This window comes from Carassius auratus, chromosome 20 (assembly GCF_003368295.1).
Source record: "Carassius auratus strain Wakin chromosome 20, ASM336829v1, whole genome shotgun sequence".
Classification (NCBI taxonomy): domain Eukaryota; kingdom Metazoa; phylum Chordata; class Actinopteri; order Cypriniformes; family Cyprinidae; genus Carassius; species Carassius auratus.
In genome coordinates, this window is record NC_039262.1 from 7460967 (window position 1) to 7478651 (window position 17685).

The 17685-nt window shown below is 36.5% G+C and overlaps 3 protein-coding genes and 1 pseudogene across 7 annotated transcripts in view; 1 reads left to right on the forward strand and 3 right to left on the reverse strand.

The window, feature by feature from the left end:
* Positions 1–5204, reverse strand: part of LOC113037904 (general transcription factor 3C polypeptide 2-like) — an 8224-nt pseudogene extending 3020 nt beyond the window's left edge.
* Positions 5205–6487: 1283 nt separating this feature from the next.
* LOC113120743 (zinc finger protein 512-like) lies at positions 6488–13343 on the reverse strand. Of its 2 annotated transcripts, none has more exons than XM_026290758.1 (16): positions 13306–13343; positions 12714–12874; positions 12476–12534; positions 12288–12337; positions 11945–12123; positions 11774–11857; positions 11583–11696; positions 11371–11495; positions 11190–11276; positions 11000–11098; positions 10393–10560; positions 10112–10306; positions 9803–9904; positions 9550–9612; positions 7136–7234; positions 6488–7032 (listed from the first exon to the last, which is right to left on the reverse strand). In XM_026290758.1, exons 2-16 carry the CDS (start codon positions 12799–12801, stop codon positions 6634–6636), a joined length of 1911 nt encoding a protein of 636 aa, XP_026146543.1. In that variant the 5' UTR covers positions 12802–12874; positions 13306–13343; the 3' UTR covers positions 6488–6633. The 2 variants fall into 2 exon arrangements, with proteins under 2 accessions (XP_026146543.1, XP_026146542.1); XM_026290757.1 differs by having other exon boundaries at positions 12714–12805; positions 13306–13336.
* A 195-nt stretch (positions 13344–13538) lies between these two features.
* Positions 13539–15924, forward strand: LOC113120745 (uncharacterized). Of its 2 annotated transcripts, none has more exons than XM_026290763.1 (7): positions 13539–13662; positions 13839–13902; positions 14034–14158; positions 14584–14647; positions 14758–14994; positions 15218–15400; positions 15622–15924. In XM_026290763.1, exons 1-7 carry the CDS (start codon positions 13582–13584, stop codon positions 15822–15824), a joined length of 957 nt encoding a protein of 318 aa, XP_026146548.1. In that variant the 5' UTR covers positions 13539–13581; the 3' UTR covers positions 15825–15924. The 2 variants fall into 2 exon arrangements, with proteins under 2 accessions (XP_026146548.1, XP_026146549.1); XM_026290764.1 differs by having other exon boundaries at positions 13560–13662; positions 13842–13902.
* Positions 15925–15929: 5 nt separating this feature from the next.
* Positions 15930–17685, reverse strand: part of LOC113120744 (atypical kinase COQ8A, mitochondrial) — a 28014-nt gene continuing 26258 nt past the window's right edge. For all 3 annotated transcript variants that reach the window (XM_026290759.1, XM_026290760.1, XM_026290762.1), the window contains 3 exons: positions 17292–17357; positions 17118–17204; positions 15930–17034 (listed from right to left, as the gene is read on the reverse strand). In XM_026290759.1, coding sequence (XP_026146544.1) covers positions 16741–17034; positions 17118–17204; positions 17292–17357 — 447 coding nt within the window. In that variant the 3' untranslated portion in view covers positions 15930–16740. The remainder of the gene's footprint in view (positions 17035–17117; positions 17205–17291; positions 17358–17685) is intronic.

The following is a 17685-nucleotide window of genomic DNA, read 5'->3' on the forward strand; positions in this document are numbered from 1 at the left end:
GCTGTTATAATGATTTTATTTTATTGATTAATTATTAATTAATAATAATAGTTATTGTATTACTAATTTTTTGTACTAATCATAACATTTTAACTAATCATTGTTTGTAACCATTATTTGTAATTATTCTTATTATTTTTAAATGATTTAATTTTAATTATTGTTCTTGTTATAATCATTTAATTTGACCAGTTCATTTTTCCATTTAATAATAAAAAATAATGAGTATTACTACTGGTATTATTATTATTTTAATAAATGTAAAATAATTATGAATAATCATTGTTATGTAATACTTAATAAAATAAAATAAAATAAATAAATAAATAATGCAATTATTCAATCTTCTGAACAATTTCTGGGGGGAAAAAAGTGTGTTCTGATTTAAACTATGTTTTCCAATATTTGTGAAAAATCATAATCCTACAAGACAGATTAGCTTTTGTTTAGTGGTAATGGGGAAAAATGCATTATAGCACTTGGCTTGAGGCAGTTGTGTCTTGTGCTGCCCTCTTCTGGAAGGACCAACACATTGCACATTAATTCACTGACAGTTTCTGAATTAGGAGTGACTTACATTCCACCAGGGCAGGCATCTCCAACCCTTTCACAGACTTCAGGTCCAGCCTTGCTCTGTCACACTGCTTGTAAATATTACATAACCCTGAACATCTTGATTAGCTGGTTTAGGTGTGTTTTGGATTGGAGCTAAACTCTACAAGAAGGTAGCTTTTTCAGAAAAATTGGACATCTCTGTTCTAAAAAACAGGCTCATGTGTCAGAGACAGAGACAGAGACAGAGAGAGTGGAAAATAGTCATGAAAAACTAAACTCTGTCTTTGGAACAACCATTTCAAGTGGACCTGAAAGCATAAAAAAACTAAACAAAAATATATACAACCCCACTAAAGAAATAAAAAGCACAGGTTATGCAGTTAATCATTTGCTCACCTTTAATCCGATGGTGTGCTGCAAGGGCTTCTGGGTGTGGAAAGACTGTAGACACCAATGGTTCCATTAGAGAAAGCTGCTGCTAGAACACCTAATCTAGGCATCTGTGGAGCCTGAGGAAAACAAGAAGTACATTTAAACCAATGTACAGTGCTTATAAAAGAAACATTTGTACAGTGGTTTAATAAAAAATCCTTATGAATACTCTTAGTTCGTCATTTCTAACCTTTCTGCTGGTAGAGGGCAGCTCCCACACTCCCGCAGGACACCACCTTATATTCCAGATGCATCCATCATCTATCGCCAAAGCATATGCAAGATGAGGAGCAGTTGAGGGCCTGAAGTGAGTGAAAAATTTACAATTGATTGTAAAACCCAACGTTTCCTTTAAAAGCCGATCTGTAAGTGTCTTAACTGGGTCACCTGCTTTTGCACTCAAGGTCTCCGATGTCCCACAGCTGCAGTAAGACAGGACCTGTGTGCAGCTTATTGATTTTGTGTTCATCATCCATGCCTTTGTGGCAGTAGATGGCGGCATACTGTCTTTTTGCCGCCCCATCAGGACACGGGCACCACTCCATGGACCGAACAGGACCCCCCACAAAGAACAGAGCATCCCAGCGCTCAGGATGAGGTGCCAATGATTCAAACCTGCAGATAAGCATAAATTATTACATATGCATAGACATACACTGCTGTTCAAAAGTTTGGGGTCAGTACTTTTATGCATTATTCAGATCTTCATTTAAAATAAATGTTCTTTTAGCTTTCCATTCATGCAAGACAAAATATTTAACAAATAAACTTAGCAGTTTCCACAAAAATATTATGCAGTGCAGTCGTTTTCAATGCTGATAATAATAAGAAAAGTTTCTTGAGCAACAAATCAGCATATTAGAATGATTTCTGAAAGATCATGTGACAAAAATACTGGAGTAAAAAATATTTAACATTTTAATATATATTTATAATATTTCATATACGATAAAAGAATAGTATTATAATATTATAATAATTAAATGACTGTTTTTAATGTATATTTTTTATCAAATACATGCAGCCTTGGTGAGCATAAAAGACTTCTTTTAAAAACATTTAAAAAAAACCTTTGCAATGGCCTTAAACTAAAAGTTGTCTTTCCCAAACTGAGATATAAACGCTAATTTATTGTTATTTATTAATATTAATAAAAAAAAAAAAAAAAAAAAAAAAATATATATATATATATATATATATATAATTTAATTTGTTGAAATAGTGAACTGCAGGGAACCATGAATTTTAATATCAAACATCCAAATGTGTTGTTAAATTATTCCAATATTAACCTTCAGTAAATACTTTAAGTAAATATTTTTGGTCAACAGGGTTCTGACAAATAAAAGTTTGGGAATCCCTTTCTATCTTAGACTAATGATATCTTACCTCTTCACCGTTTGCAGGTTGATCTGCCCCTGGATGCTTTCCCGTGTAAAGGTAAATGAAGCAGATTCTTTCTCTTGGGGTAAATATTTTTCAGCCTCACTGTTAATTAAAAAAACAAATGACTGTTAAAATTAAGATTTCTTGGATTCGTTTAATATGATGTGGTGTTTAGCCACACTAATACCTCTTAGACAGGAAATGCCAATCTTTGGCAGAAGGAATCCACTCTGGAAATACCCAGGGGGAAAAGTTTTCATCCCGGCTAGCAAGAGCATTTGGTGAAAGAAGGACAAGCATTATTAAGTGACACAGATACCATGAACTGTTCGATTAGACAGCATCTTTTGAAAAGTGGATGGCCAGGCTTACAATTTTTTGGTCCTGCTAAAACAGTTCCAAACAGGCTCCATAACATTTTTAGCCAACCCATTTGGAAGAAGACCATGCTGTTGAGCAGAACACAATTAAAAAATGAAACGAAACAAATTAATGTCAAAATCATCCAACAGTGCAAAAGGTAAAATGAGAATCTGATTATAAACTACTCACATAATTTCCTTTGGTTGGCCTGCAAGATGGTCTGGATAATCTGCGCTCTATGTTCAAGCTGACGTCTGGCTCTGAATCTTCTTCATCTTCGCTCTCTGCCTCTTCATCTTTTCCTGGGGAAAAGTCCTCATCATCATCCGGGTCGCTTTCATAATCTGGAGTTTTTCTTTTGGTCCCCCTTCCCCTTGCGGTTTTCTTTTTCTGGTCAGTGCCACACGCTTCACCGGACTTGGACTTTTCTTTAATTGAAGATTCTGATGGAGCACCAAGATCCTTGGCAAGCTTGTGGAGGTAATCTAAAGCACTAATAAAGAAAGTAGGATTATTAATAACGTCATTATCAAATTCGCAGCTGATCAGAATGAATCAAAACCTAATGAAATATAATGAGTTTTTAGTTTAACTGGGTAAAAGTGAAAATACTTAAGGCGCGCACAGCATCTCAACCAAAAAAAAAAAAAAAAATGCAACTTGTTTTACTTGTGTGAAAATAGTGCATCTTTTCAAGCACGTGAAACTGGATTGCACTTGGTTAATAAACAACAAGATGTAGGTTTTTGTGTTGAAATGAGAAACTGTTTAGTGATTATGAGTTTTAGATTGCCATCTGTTTTTGCTTCTGAATTTTTTTTATTTAAAAAAGCCACTTTGTGAGTAGCTCAATGGTAACATTGGTGCCTGATGTGTGGAACAACTCAAGTTCAAGTCCTGCTTAGAACATGTTATCTGACTCTTGGTTATTCTGGAGAAAGAGAACTTGCAGGACTGCATTGCTTTCAGCAGATAAAATAAATATTGTAATTTAGAAACTAAATAATATTAACGTCCCCCAAACATATGTTAACAATGAAATATTTTTTTTTGCATGTGACTGCTTTATAATGACCAGGGTAATGAATGTGTACATTTTGCATGCAGTATGGATTTTGGGACATTGCATACTGATGGAGAACATACACTTTAGCAGCTCTCCTCTTTGGCCGACCACTAGAAGTGAGTTCAGAAGCATCCGAGACTGCTGAACTGTCATGTTGTGGTGGAGTCTGTGGAATGATCTCCTTTTTTCTCCTTTTGGCAGGAGTCTTTGCCTTTGGTCCTTGCTTCTTTTGGGTTTCCTCTGTATTAAGTGGGTTTTCCTGATCCATACCTGAGGGAGCATTGGAGCTAGGTTTTTGTCCTAAGAAAGCCACAATAATAAAAAAAAGTTTCAAAAAATGATGTAGGAATATTTAAGACTGGACATGAATAATAATAATAATAAAAACTAGTAAAAAGTACAAAACTATATTAGTATCTTAATGATACTTATGTAGCACTGTACGTCAAGAACTTCACCTGAATCCTGAGCCGCTTCTTTACTCTCATGGTTAATATGTGCTGGTTGGTCATCCGTGTCATTTTCACTTGGCAAACCCATTTTTTCACCTTTCTGCTCACCCAACTTTAGGGCAACAGCTGCCATTAATTCCTGTTCTTTCAAAGAACTGCTGTCAGTACAGAGTAGCTAGAAGTACAGAATAATGTTGATTTTACACACAAAGTCATACAAATATATGAATTCTCCTAGATAATATAAGTTTCCACGATACTACAAAGTCAAACGACACAAATCCATAACCCAAGGTATTATCACCTCATCGTGCAGTTTTGTTAGTACTTCTCTGTTATTGATACCAGAATTATTCAAAAGTAAATCCACGCATGCGCACAATAGCGATGACAGTCGATGACAGGCGACTTGCCTAAAGCAATTTGAGATTACTAATATGTAAAACAATATTTAGATCACCTGCTGCAAAATAAATGCAGTGGACATTACTTTGTAGAAAGCTTCCACTCAACATCAAACGGTTTTCACTATAAATATATAACGTTTGTGCGTTGACAGACGTTTCCGTCTCAGTCACTTTTAAAATAGAACTTTATAATAGTCTCAAAAGACTTGTTGCTACATGGGAAAGCACAGGAAAGACATGGGGTTTTTCTCCTTACCGACAAGTTTCAACAGTGGCTCAGGTTGCTCGTCCTCTCTTTCCTTCAAGCTGCACAGCAGAAGATTCACGCGGGTTCGAATCCAACTCACTCGACACAATCAAACACTCACCACAGTCAGATGCCAGAGAGATACAATGTGTCCAATCCCTATTTACAAGAAAACGCTGATATTCAGTTGTGCTGTACAGAAATGTGCTAATTATCCACGACACTCCTCGGCAGAAGCATTGTTGACATATCAGTTTGCCGCCATGTTTTAACGATCGCCTATGACCTCGCGTGCTCACTACCGCCCCCTATCATCACTGCCGCCAGAGAGGCTTTTAAATCTGTGCGTAATCCCGCCTGACCACGAGGGGCCATCAATGTGGTCAAGCAGAGAACAGCACTTTGTCACATGCATTACACAAATGATAGACACAAACTATTCCTTAGATTTTCTTTAAATGTTACAACTTACGCATAAAAAATTTAATTAAATACACCAAACTTAGTGTGTGTATCGTTAACCTTTTGGAGGTGTATTGTGCGATGTTCTTTCGTATTTTTATTTTTTGTTTAAAGTAAAAACTAAATATATAATATAATATTCTTATTTAACATAACGTTAAAAATAAATCAATAAAGTATCAATTAAACATTATTAATATTAATTTAGTACTGATAAATCCGGACGTGGATTCCACTAGAATTAAATACTGTACACAAAACTGACATTGATGAACACACATAAAAAAAAAACAAGCGCACATAATAAACATTTATTTTTTTGAACGTTTTTTTTTTTTTACATTAAAGCAGTAAAGAGGACTAATTGTACATATTTAGTCTATTTCTAAGTTGTGCATTCGTGTGCATGTATATTTACGTGTAATTTAATGTATTGTTGGGAGAAAGATATATGCGAATTTGTGTTAAAATGTAAAAATAAATAAATAAATTAGAAAAGACCTCAACAGACAATTCCATTTCATGGATTTTAATTCAAATCAATACAACAGCTTTTAAACGCATTTCAGCAAACACTATTTCTCTCCCTGACATCCGGGAATAATTATGCTAAAGCACTATGTACCTTTACACTAAAGGCCAATTAAACTAATACAGAGTATAATTTCTGTGGCGTCAGAATCACAATTAATAATAAATAATAATACTAATAATAAAAACAGCAGCATTCATGAACATCGTTGCATGCAACTGCTTTAATAAAGCCGGTCACTGGTCCACTGTGAAACTTACAGGTACAGAGCATGAGACAATGCTTACAGAAAAATAAAAATAATGCTCTACTACATTCAATACACATGGCTTATACTTTATTCCTAAAATGAAATAATAATAAAGTCAAATTGTCATATTACTTTCAAATACATTTTAAAAGAATTGCATGTAGCCTTTTAATATACGCAGTTCCTCTTGTCAATAAAAGTGAAACAATTCAGCAAACAATCCTACAAATAAAAATATTATTCAACAAGGATGCATTCAACTTCTCAAAAGTAAATACATATAATATATAATAAAATATTAAGCAGCACTGTGTTTAATGTTGATTTCTTGAGCACCAAATGAGCATTTTAGAAAGATTTCTGAAGAATCGTGTGATACTAAAGACTAATCTTACTGACCCTAAACCTTTGAATGGATGTGTTTCTCTTTAATCTTTGGAGATGAAAACTGGAAGAACTCCATATTTGGAAAAAGAATGATTTATGAATCACTTTTAGGTTGCTTCTTGAAGGGCCTGCTGAGGGCCCAGTTGTCATGTCTGTGTGCCGCTTGGTCCTCGGTCTCGGTCTCTGACTCGCTGCTGGAGCTCTCACTACTGCTGCCGCTGCTGGGACTGTCACTGCCGCTGAACTCATAGCAGTCTTTCTCCTGCCTGCTTTTCTTCTCTTTCTGTTTGTTGTGCCCCTCCTTCTTCTTTATTTCCACTCTTCCAGGGGTTTCCACTCCACTTGATGTGGGCACCTCAGACATCTGTCTATCCTGCCAGTTTTGATTTGCTAAGGGAAGGTCTGGACTCTTCATGGAATCTTCCTTTGGCTCAGTCCTGTGCGGTTTATCTAACTTTGAACTCTTAGATTTGGACCGAACAACAAACCAATCCTATGAAAAATGGTGACAATGAGAATACTTATTATAAAAAGACACATTTCTTATAATATATAAAGAGCGGAAAATGAAATAAAATCAACATTTATTGTGTTACCTGAGAATGAATGGAATTAATGTGATACTTGACTCCACTTTCAGAGTTGAATTCTTTCTTACATATCAAACATTTATATTTCCCAGTCTCAAATTCACCCTGCAGGGAAAAATAAAGAAGGTTCACCGTCTTTTCATAACTATTTATTAAACAAGAAAAATCAATAGAAACTTACTGATTTAGGTACCAATGACAAAGCAATAGTTATTTAGTTATACTGTAAAGATGACTATTTTCTGGTCTAACTACACTACACCATTCAACAATTTGGGGTCAGTAAAATTTTCTTTAGTCTGCGAGGATGCATTAAACTGACCAAAGGTGACAGTTAAAGGAACACTCCACCGTTTTTTGAAATAGGGCTTATTAACATTATTTCCTACATTTAGATAGGTGGGCAAATGCATTTTTGTGTCAGTGCATGCATTGTTTTAGTTTGACTGGGTCGGCGTTAGCTTAGCTTAGCACAATGAATGGAATCCTTTGTTGCCAGCTAGCATGGCCTGAGTAAAAGTGATCAAAAAAATAAAAAAAACCCACCTAATTACTTCTTGTGGCCTGCATATTCACAACGAGTACAAATAGCGATCCAGATTAACACTAGGCGATTTCCTAGGCAGATATTGACTTGGGACTATATTATGGGGAAGCACAGGCGAAGCACTGCTGCTTAGGCGAAGCACTGCTACTTCGGCGCATAGATATCACGCAACACATGAAATCCCACGACTTCCGTCAACATACCGGCGTGAAAAGTAGCTGCCTGGCTATTTTCCTTACAGTACACGAATGGCGATGAACATGGCTGATTTTGAGAGAGACGAAGAGGGTGACTTCTCAGACAGTCAAGAACCAGAACCATACCTATTTGAACCAGAGTTTACAGAAGACGAGCTGCGTGCTTTGGAAATAGAACGACAGGAGGAGGAGGTTGCGATCGCTCAACAGCCTGAGGACGTGAGGATGAGAGGCAACATGAACTGGTGGTGTGAATGTGGGGGAATATGCCAATCTATAAACGACGGAAATAGAGTGTCTGTGCTGTAGAGAGTGGGACATGTTTTTGCCATTGATGACCAGGCTCAACACGTCAGATCAAGATGAGCGTGCCCGAAGTTGTGTCACATCTACAGAGGATTTCACGGCGCTGATCCCTTCTGCAGTAACGTTACTCGATTTTTTTTTCTGGTGTGACAAAGTGAACTGGAAAAAACGCCCCACGCCGAATGGACCAAATGGACAGCTGTCCACAGAGTAAGTGATTATTTTAATCATGACGCATGTATAGATCGACCCGTATTATACCTGTATTCACATAGAGTTGATGTTTTCATGTGTTGCGTGATATCTCTGCGCCGAAGTAGCAGTGCTTCGCCTAAGCAGCAGTGCTTCGCCTGTGCTTCCCCATAATATAGTCCCAAGTCAATATCTGCCTAGGAAATCGCCTAGTGTTAATCTGGATCGCTATTTGTACTCGTTGTGAATACGCAGGCCACAAGAAGTAATTAGGTGGGTTTTTTTTATTTATTTTTTTGATCACTTTTACTCAGGCCATGCTAGCTGGCAACAAAGGATTCCATTCATTGTGCTAAGCTAAGCTAACGCCGACCCAGTCAAACTAAAACAATGCATGCACTGACACAAAAATGCATTTGCCCACATATCTAAATGTAGGAAATAATGTGAATAAGCCCTATTTCAAAAAACGGTGGAGTGTTCCTTTAAGACATTCGTAACCTTACAAAAGATTCTATTTCTAATAAATAGTACTCTTTAGACATTCATATTTATTAAAGAACTCAAAAAAATTACAGTTTTCATATTAAGCAGACAAATTACAAAGCACCAAATCAGTATATTAATGATTTCCAAAGGATAGTGTGTATGTGACAATAAAGACTGGAGTAATGGCTGCTAAAAATTCAGCTTTGCCATGACTGGAATAAATTACTACCGTACGTCATGATAAGGAAAAAAAACATATATAAGTCGCACTGGACTATAAGTCGCATTTATTTAGAACCAAGAACCAAGAGAAAACAATACCGTCTACAGCCGCGAGAGGGCGCTCTATGTCTTCAGTGTAGACTACAGGAGCACTGAGCAGCATCTCTGGCAGCATAGAGCGCCCTCTCGCGGCTGGAGACGGTAATGTTTTCTATTGGTTCATTTCTCTTGGTTCATTTCTCTCTCGGTTAATGTCAAATTAATTTTGATAAATAAGTCGCACCTGACTATAAGTCGCAGGACCAGCCAAACTATGAAAAAAAGTGCGACTTATAGTCCGGAAAATACGGTATTTAAAATGTATGTAAAAAGAAAACAGTTATTTTAAATTGCAGTAATATTTCACATTAGTACTGTTTTGACTATATTTTGTGTGTAACATGTCTGAAAGGAAATTTATTCCTTACCAAGGTACATAGCCCAAGATGAGCCTTTAGGCCAGATACACTGGTATAGAAGCAGTTACATCCCTAATATGACAACAAAGATGATCATTACACATTTTGTTCGGCAAACCGTTCATTCACTGAAAATCTTTGATTCTGCACAATCCCAAAATCCATGCAAAACATGCACAAAAAACTAATAAATGGTCCTTTAAATTCAAACACAATGGTAAAAACACCTGGAATAATATCGGTTTATGCATGATATTCACACCTTGTTTGGACACTGCACTTTTTTATGCAGCTTGACTTCATTCTTCCACTTCCGTAGAGTCTCCTGACTGAAGGCCGGCAAACCTGGACGAGAATACTTCAGCTACATAGACACAAAAATACCATGAATGCTTATACAAATGAACACGAGATTGATTCTTCCTTCATAGCTCTCAAAAAGTGAAATTAAACCTTTTAGTGAATCCTTGAAAGTGTGCAAAACAAACAAAGCTGATGCTGCCTAACCAAAAAAAGGTTCACACAGGTTCTGAGTCATTTACAACATGTTAGCATAGTTTGACATATACACCTTCCTGTCGTCTGGCACCAGGTCACGCTGCACTTTCCTTTTGGGCCATTCTTTCAGCAGCTCCTCACTGGCGATCTCCCTCAGGTGGAACACGGCGACCTGCGCCGACAAGCGCTTGGTCCGACCACTCTGTGTCCGCTCTGGGACGGGCTCTTTCTGTGTCTTCAGCTCCTCTACTTCTCTTTCTTGGGTCATCTGCAACAACAGATAAGCATGAAAACATCAACAGCCTGAATGACATTTTGGTAAATGCTTTTTGAATAATGGAGAGGGGGACTCACCGGAGTGTGTTCGTTCTTGACATGGTACTCCAGGCCCGCTCTGGAACGATATGCTTTTCCACAGTGTTTGCAGTTCAATAAGAGCTTCTCCAGCTCTGACGCCTCTTTGCCGCATTTCTTCATGTGGTACACATAACCCATTATACTAGTGAAACTTCCAGTGCAACCCTAAAACAAAATATTCAGCACTTAAATCATTTAAAAAATCCACAATGCTATACAGTCATTGTTTAAACTTTTTCTATCATCATTTATTTATTGTTTTATTGTGAAATATTAATAGTTAAAAAAAAACTCACATGATCTTCCAATAGTTAATTTTTAAATATGCTGACTTGCGCTCAAGAAACATTTCTCATTGTTATGAATGTTGAAAAGAGTTCTGCTTATTATTTTTGTGGAAACTTTTTTCGCAGGATTATTTAATGCCTCTTTGCTGAATAAAAGTATTCATTGCTTTTTCAAAAATCGAACTGACTGAAATTTAACTGCAGTGGATTATTTTAATTTTCTTGTTTATTACTAATATTTTTTTTTCCAGTTTTTATGTGCTGACCTCTAAAGCCTTTTAAACTGAATTTAATTCAATACAGATAAATGACTACACCTCTTTTGAACATTTTAATTTGCCCATCCTTTTTAATACTTTGCGTAATTTCTCCTTTACGGCTTGGTCAACTAGGTCATTCCCTGTATCTGGAATGGGCTGAAAAAACAAACAAGAAAATAATTTTAGTGTCAATACCATAATTTTCTCTGTCAATGTCACTACCAGTTTAGAAAAAAAAAAACCTAACCAAGTTGTTATGGTCAGCCATGAGGTGGTACTTCATTCCTGTTGAAGTTTTCAGTTGTTTTTCACAGTGTGGACATGTAAAAGAATTCTACACATAGAACAAATACAAAATCAGATGCAGAATTCAGTGCTAAAAAATTTGCTATATCTCTGTTTTCACAAACTTTGCTAAATGAACGTACTAGCTTGCATGTTTCCAGGTGCTTCTTTAACCCATCCACTGTCTTTCTTCCAACACTTTTGCATTTTGGGCAGCTTACTCTGCCCTTTGCCAAAATCTGAAGCTGCCATTTTTCCTCCTGACTTCCTGTAAAGAACCACAATATATATTTTATGACTACTTAAAATATACAGTATGTCTGTGCTGTTTTCATTTAGCCACTGTCTCATTTACCTGGCGGATAAACAGGTGACTCCTTCTTAGTGTGCAGAGATGATTTCTGCTCCTGCGTGCTGTCAGTTATCTGATTCTTCTGAGTGAACTGAGCAACGGGAACTATAACAGGTACTGTTAAACAAAAAAGATGTGGTCTGCACTATTCATGTTGTATCATGAATTAAAGAAGAAAAACAAGAACTGCATACCGGATTGCTTTACTTCCTCTATGTACTTTTTTAACGAGGGCTGGTCAGTTTCCTCAATCTTGTGCTTCTTCTTTAGCTTTAAACCTGTAGCATAAAAACGTGTGCAACTTTTGGACATTATTTAAAATGCCATATATCAGTTTATCTATTTATATTTAAGTCTGGACTTACCTGTCTCTATTAATGTGTTTGAACTGGATCCATCAGTTTTTCCCATCATTTCACTGGTGTGGTTCATATATTGGCTTTCCGAACCATTGACCAGACTGGATGTAATAATTGAACTGCAAGACGACCCATGGTCTGAATCTTCTGTAGGTCTCATAACCACAGGCTGGAGATCATGGTACCTTAAGACATGACGTTTCGACACCATTATTGATTCAGTATATGGTGCAATACATTACTACTGAATGGGCAAACATGTTTCAAATGACTCTGAATCTGAGATCAAACTAAATGATTAAAATTTTTACAATGCAGTTTGCACAGATTTATTGTTGGCAAAACTCACTTTTTTCTGGTGTAAGTTTTCTTTATTTTCTGAGAGCTTGTCTTTTCTTTCTAAAATTCAGTAACAGAAATGCAGTAACAATATTAGTTTTGATGGTCTCCTGTTTAATTTGACTAATTACCTAAATATATTCTATATATACATTGGCATATTGATGCATAACTTATGGTGAGGATGCTTGGACTTACTTTGGATGGTTTCATTCCACTATTTTCAGCTTCTCTTCCCAAATCTTTCATGACATCAACTGTTAAGGATGCAATCAACTCATATGTGAACTCATACATATTTAATAGATCATAATGTAGATTTAATTCATTTCAGACTACATGTGATCATGTTCTGGGGATGCAACCACATCACAATAAACCATATAGGGTTTACAAAGTTTAGAATTGAATAAATCTTAGATTAATACAGAATTACCTGGTGTTTGGGGGTTTAGTTTTGGTTTTGACATTTTCCTCTTGCTGGGTACACATGTGGCAGACATGTAATCCTGGGTCTGATCCATGATCCTATTCCACACAAATCAATGCTAGATACAGAGAAGCATGGGTGGGGATCCACTGCTATCTATATTAGATCTTTATTTTATCATAATCAAAAACAAATAAATAACAGTTACATATAGGTAATATGCTTTGTGGAATTTCATTAATTCAGTGTCCCTCAAGCAGATACTGGTTGCACTAAGGCTAAGCATTTGAAGAATAAAACACATCTGAATGCATGGACTAAGCCTGCATTTGCACACAGAAGCTGCCTGCAGCCCTACATGCTCCTTTATTGCAGTGCATAAGTGTAGTCTTCAAGACCACTGCCACCATCACTGCCCACCAATATTCCCAGCTAAGAAAGAATAAGGCATGACGGCACTACGTCACATAAATCCTATGCCGCTGGACGACACTGTCATACAATCCGTATTACATCGATATACCCTAAACTTTAAATTTAGAAAGGCATATTTAACACTTAATGCTCACAAAACAGTCAAGAGTAGCTATAACATTACCGTCCTCTCGCCGAGATCCTTTCATACATAATACGCCCCTATTTTCCACCAGCCAATGAGAAAACGCTCTTCCCACAACACACCAAAAGGGGGCGGGTCTTCACGCTAAAACAACCTATCGCTGGAGACTGCAGGTCCTAGATCAGATTTTGACACGCCTCTGTTTTTACTCCTTGCTGAGGTTGAGACGCCGTGACTGAACCGGAGTCAGTGTGCGTACAGAACTGAACCATTTTAGTTTTAGCAACATCAACTTTCGGTTTCAATATACTAGAAATGAGCAGCACAGGGTCTTCTTGGTTTTCCGGAGGATTAGCGTTGTTAAATCCAAACACATGGAGGTCCACAAATGAAAAGGTACAATTAGCAAACATGTAAAAACTTTTCTTTACAAACTGATTTTAATTGTATAAAATACAATATTTTTGCTTCAGATGTTATGGTATGTGCTGGCAAGGAAGTCTATATATAAAGGGTGATCGTGTCAGGGTTAAATTTTAACAAATTTTAATCTCTATTTCTATATTTTCAAGAAGGGTAACCTTAGAGCTCTTCGACAACAAATCCATGCACTCTCTCAGTCTTTTGTCCTAGATGGTATGTATGTCACCTGATAATGTTTCTAATGCCATTTATTTAATACACCCCAAGACAAATATATATTTAAAAAACTGTATAAAAGTAAGCTTTGCAATGTGACCTGCTCCATCATGTCCACCTGTTTCTAGATGCAGGCATTGATGATCCTCAAATCCTTACTTTGACAAAAGAGGATCTGAATGAGCTTTTTCCTGGTCTTAGGAACTTTCAGCTCAGAAGGACAATTATGACACTCATCACAGACACAGTGAAGGTAATGTCTTTGGTCAATATGCTAGTGAAATGAAACTTAAAAAATAATTTCCAACTTTATGGCCTTTTTTAAACAACCAAATAGTACCAAACACAATTTTGGATGCATGTTTGTGGCCATTTGCCCCAAACCGAAGTTCGCACAGGTGTAGTTCATCACTTTAACGATGAAGAGTTGCACTAACATTTGACAATCAGCAGGTGTGCAAATATTTATTATTAAAATAATTCTTAATACGATATTAATTATGACCTTTTGGGGTCATTTTATATATTTAACACTAAAATGTCATGTTACAGAAACCAAATTCAATGTAAATGAAGTAAACTGTGTCCATATGTACATGCTCCAATTATTTTTATGTTTACAGATAAGTGAGTAGCTTATGACTCATCTGTAATTATTTATTATTTGATTCCTGAAAGGATTCACTTCAACATGGCCCAGACACATTGGCTGCTGCACTGACACGTTTAATGCACCAAAACAGTGAGTTACTCATGACCTACAGATCTACCATTTTTCAGTTGTAGCAGAGAACAAGTGGAGTTGTCTTTGTTAAAGAGAGGTTTCATAGCGGCCTTATGACTTTTTCCTAGATGATGCTGCTGTACAGGATGTTTTGAAGGAGTCCCTTTGTGCGTTTAGACAAATGGAGGATCAGCTCAAAGCAGCACAGGCATCACTGAAACCATACATTGAGGTCTTGAACGGTTTCACTGAGGCATATGCTAGAAAAGAAGACTGGGATAAAGAGGGAACATCAAGCAGGAGAACATTTTCAAGCTCATTCCCAACAAATATGAACCCTCCAACAATACAGATTCCCTCTTTTGGTGTGTAAAAGTAAAAAATCTCATTACTCCCAAGAGTATCACCCAGTTGCTCAAAACCACATTTTTGCAAACTTTGCTTTAAGAGATTTAAAATATTTTTTTTATTATTAAAATATAAAGTGGGTTTCTGGAGTCTTGATAGCACTAGTGCAAATGCTTCTATTATGGTTTTTAAAATGTATATGTTTCATACCCACCCTCCTTATATATTTTTCCTATGCAGAGCCTACAGTCAGAGTGCATCCATTCTTTTGTGGTCGAACCTTGGGAACGGACAAGCAAATTCTTGCCCAGCTCAAGGGAGTTAAAGAGAGTGAATTATCGGATTGTCAGTTGATACTGGCCTTCAGTCCTGTGACATCACGAGCTGGAATTGATGCCGAAGAAGCACTGAAGAAAATTCCAGGTAATCACTTATTAAAACAGTGCTTAACTAGTTTCCATATTATATCGGAATATTGTATTTGATAGAAATGTAGCCAGTTTAATACAGGTTTCCTGTAAGTTATAGGACTAGTCTGCAAATGGTAATTTCATGGGTTTAGTCCTTCTTGCACTTGTATCTTGACAATTAAAATTCAAATTTTAATGTAAAATTATTATTATATTTTTCATCGGTCTCTACAGATAATTACCCAGCAGTACTGGTGATAATGCACCATACCTTCAACCCTGACTACGTGTGTCCCAGCTTAAATGCATCTTCTCGTGTGAATATTGTGGAACATGTTAATGTGCTCTTTCATGATTCACGTCATGGTCTTCTTCAGTGTCCAGCAAATGAAAAAGCAATGAGAAAACTTCAATCTGTCTTAAACCGGTACATGTAAATGTTCTTGCTTCAAATGCTTTCACTGTTAATAGTTGAAAATGTTTTTTCATATGAGTAGACAAAAACAACAAGCCTGCCAATAAACATTTAAGACTGGGGTGTTGATTCCAAAAATTTAATATTCAGATAATTTTATCACAATATTTTAATAAGAAAGCCAATAGCAGGAACATTAGAAGAACACCTTTTCCATCAATGCTCAAACCATAATGCGTCCTCATATTCTCACCTTCATGTAGGCACATTTAAATTCCTGTACATCTCAAACATCAGAGAAGTGATACCTCATGCCATCATTATTAATATCCTAGCTTTTTAAAATGCATTATGACAAAGAAGTTGTGGTGGTTCAACAGGCTAAAGCAAGCAAGCTTATAGTCAACCTACACACTGATACCAAAACCTGCCCTGACTTCTGATCTTTTCATTCAGAGCCTTCCCTTTTTCATACTTTTACCAATATTGTGCGTAATATTCACAAATCACAAACCAAAAAAAAAAAGAAAGAAGAAAAACACACATTTGAATGCTTTCTCATACAATAAACATAAGAGTTAATATACTGATTTAGGGAGACGGTCCTCACAAAATGTATTCCAGCAACCTGGAAAAAAACTGGCTTGGTTATGAAACGTTCTACAGCCAATCACCACACCTGATGAGTAACCAATAGGAATTTCGGCAGGCACATAGATAGATCTGTTTGAATAGCAATCTTTGCACCACACAACCATGGATCAATCATGGATATTATTTCCCATTAAAACACTCAAAAGGAAAAACAACAGCCAAAAACAATGTGTGATGGTACGGTGGGGTCAGTCGAGACAAAAGTGCCATTTGTTTACATTCGAGTGATTGGCCAGGGCATGTTGTGCTTATCCGAGTTTCTCCTGTTTGACAAGCCCCATCTGTCACTGGCTTGGTCCTTTTTTCTTGTTGCTCCAGTAATTGCTGTAGGCCTTGTCAAACATATTTTTGCAGCTTAGCTTAGCATTCAGCCGGGAGCAGATGAGGAAGGAGCCGCCCATTTTGCGGTGCAGAGAGTAGGTTTCTTCTGGTGGAGGGATGAGGCGCTGTTTCAGCATGACGGGGATGAGGTTGTGGATGCGCTCTGTGGTGCTCTGCGCCCCGAAATCAAATGGCTCCTCAGAGGCAAAAGCCTCACCCAGGATCATCACAGCATCCACATGGGCATTTACCATGGCCTGGATGAGGAGGAGAGCTTGTGTTAACACCCCTTATTTGTCACATGTGCAGCTTACAACAAAAATATCTGGTATATTAGTACCTTTGACTCATAACCAGTCAAGAACTTCATGTCTATGGATCGCTTCAGCACTTCTTCTCGATTACCATTTGCTGCAGCCTGGATGATCTGTTTTAAAGAGGAAGATGCAATCGGTTAAAGAAATAAAATATTTAAATAGTTAACTTTTTAAATCGTAAAATTTTTGTGTCTTACTTCAATATAAAGATCAGTGAAACTCTCCTCAAACCCTCTTGTTGCACCAAAGTCCAGCAAAGCAACCTGTGGATTGAAGAACAGCTCGATTATACCAAGTGACGAAGCCAAAACAATACACTTCCTTTTCAAATGACTGTACAAAATACTCAAATACAATAAAATCAATACATAGACACTGTGGGGTTGGGTAGGATGTTAGAATAAATGTTTAATAAAGTTTAGTAAATAAATGGCATATAAAATGATAAATATTACAAAACAAAAATGGTATAAATGTAACATTTTGAAGATTGAAATCAAAAGTAACAATGTTAAATATTATCATTTAAAATTCTAATTTGTATTTAATATATTTAAGTATATAACTAAACCCCTCTGATTGTAAAGCTGA

Bases quoted from the DNA above. Each gene is read 5' to 3' on its own strand.
- LOC113120743 (XM_026290757.1), bottom strand. From the start codon at position 13,334: ATGTATGAAAGGATCTCGGCGAGAGGACG. The intron at 12,806-13,305 runs GTAATGTTATAG...TGTGTGGAATAG, and splicing joins AGGATCTCGGCGAGAGGACG to GATCATGGATCAGACCCAGG. The intron at 7,235-9,549 runs GTAAGGAATAAA...TTTTCCCTGCAG, and splicing joins ATCTTGGGCTATGTACCTTG to GGTGAATTTGAGACTGGGAA.
- LOC113120745 (XM_026290763.1), top strand. From the start codon at position 13,582: ATGAGCAGCACAGGGTCTTCTTGGTTTTCCGGAGGATTAGCGTTGTTA. The intron at 13,903-14,033 runs GTATGTATGTCA...ACCTGTTTCTAG, and splicing joins TCAGTCTTTTGTCCTAGATG to ATGCAGGCATTGATGATCCT. The intron at 15,401-15,621 runs GTAATCACTTAT...CGGTCTCTACAG, and splicing joins AGCACTGAAGAAAATTCCAG to ATAATTACCCAGCAGTACTG.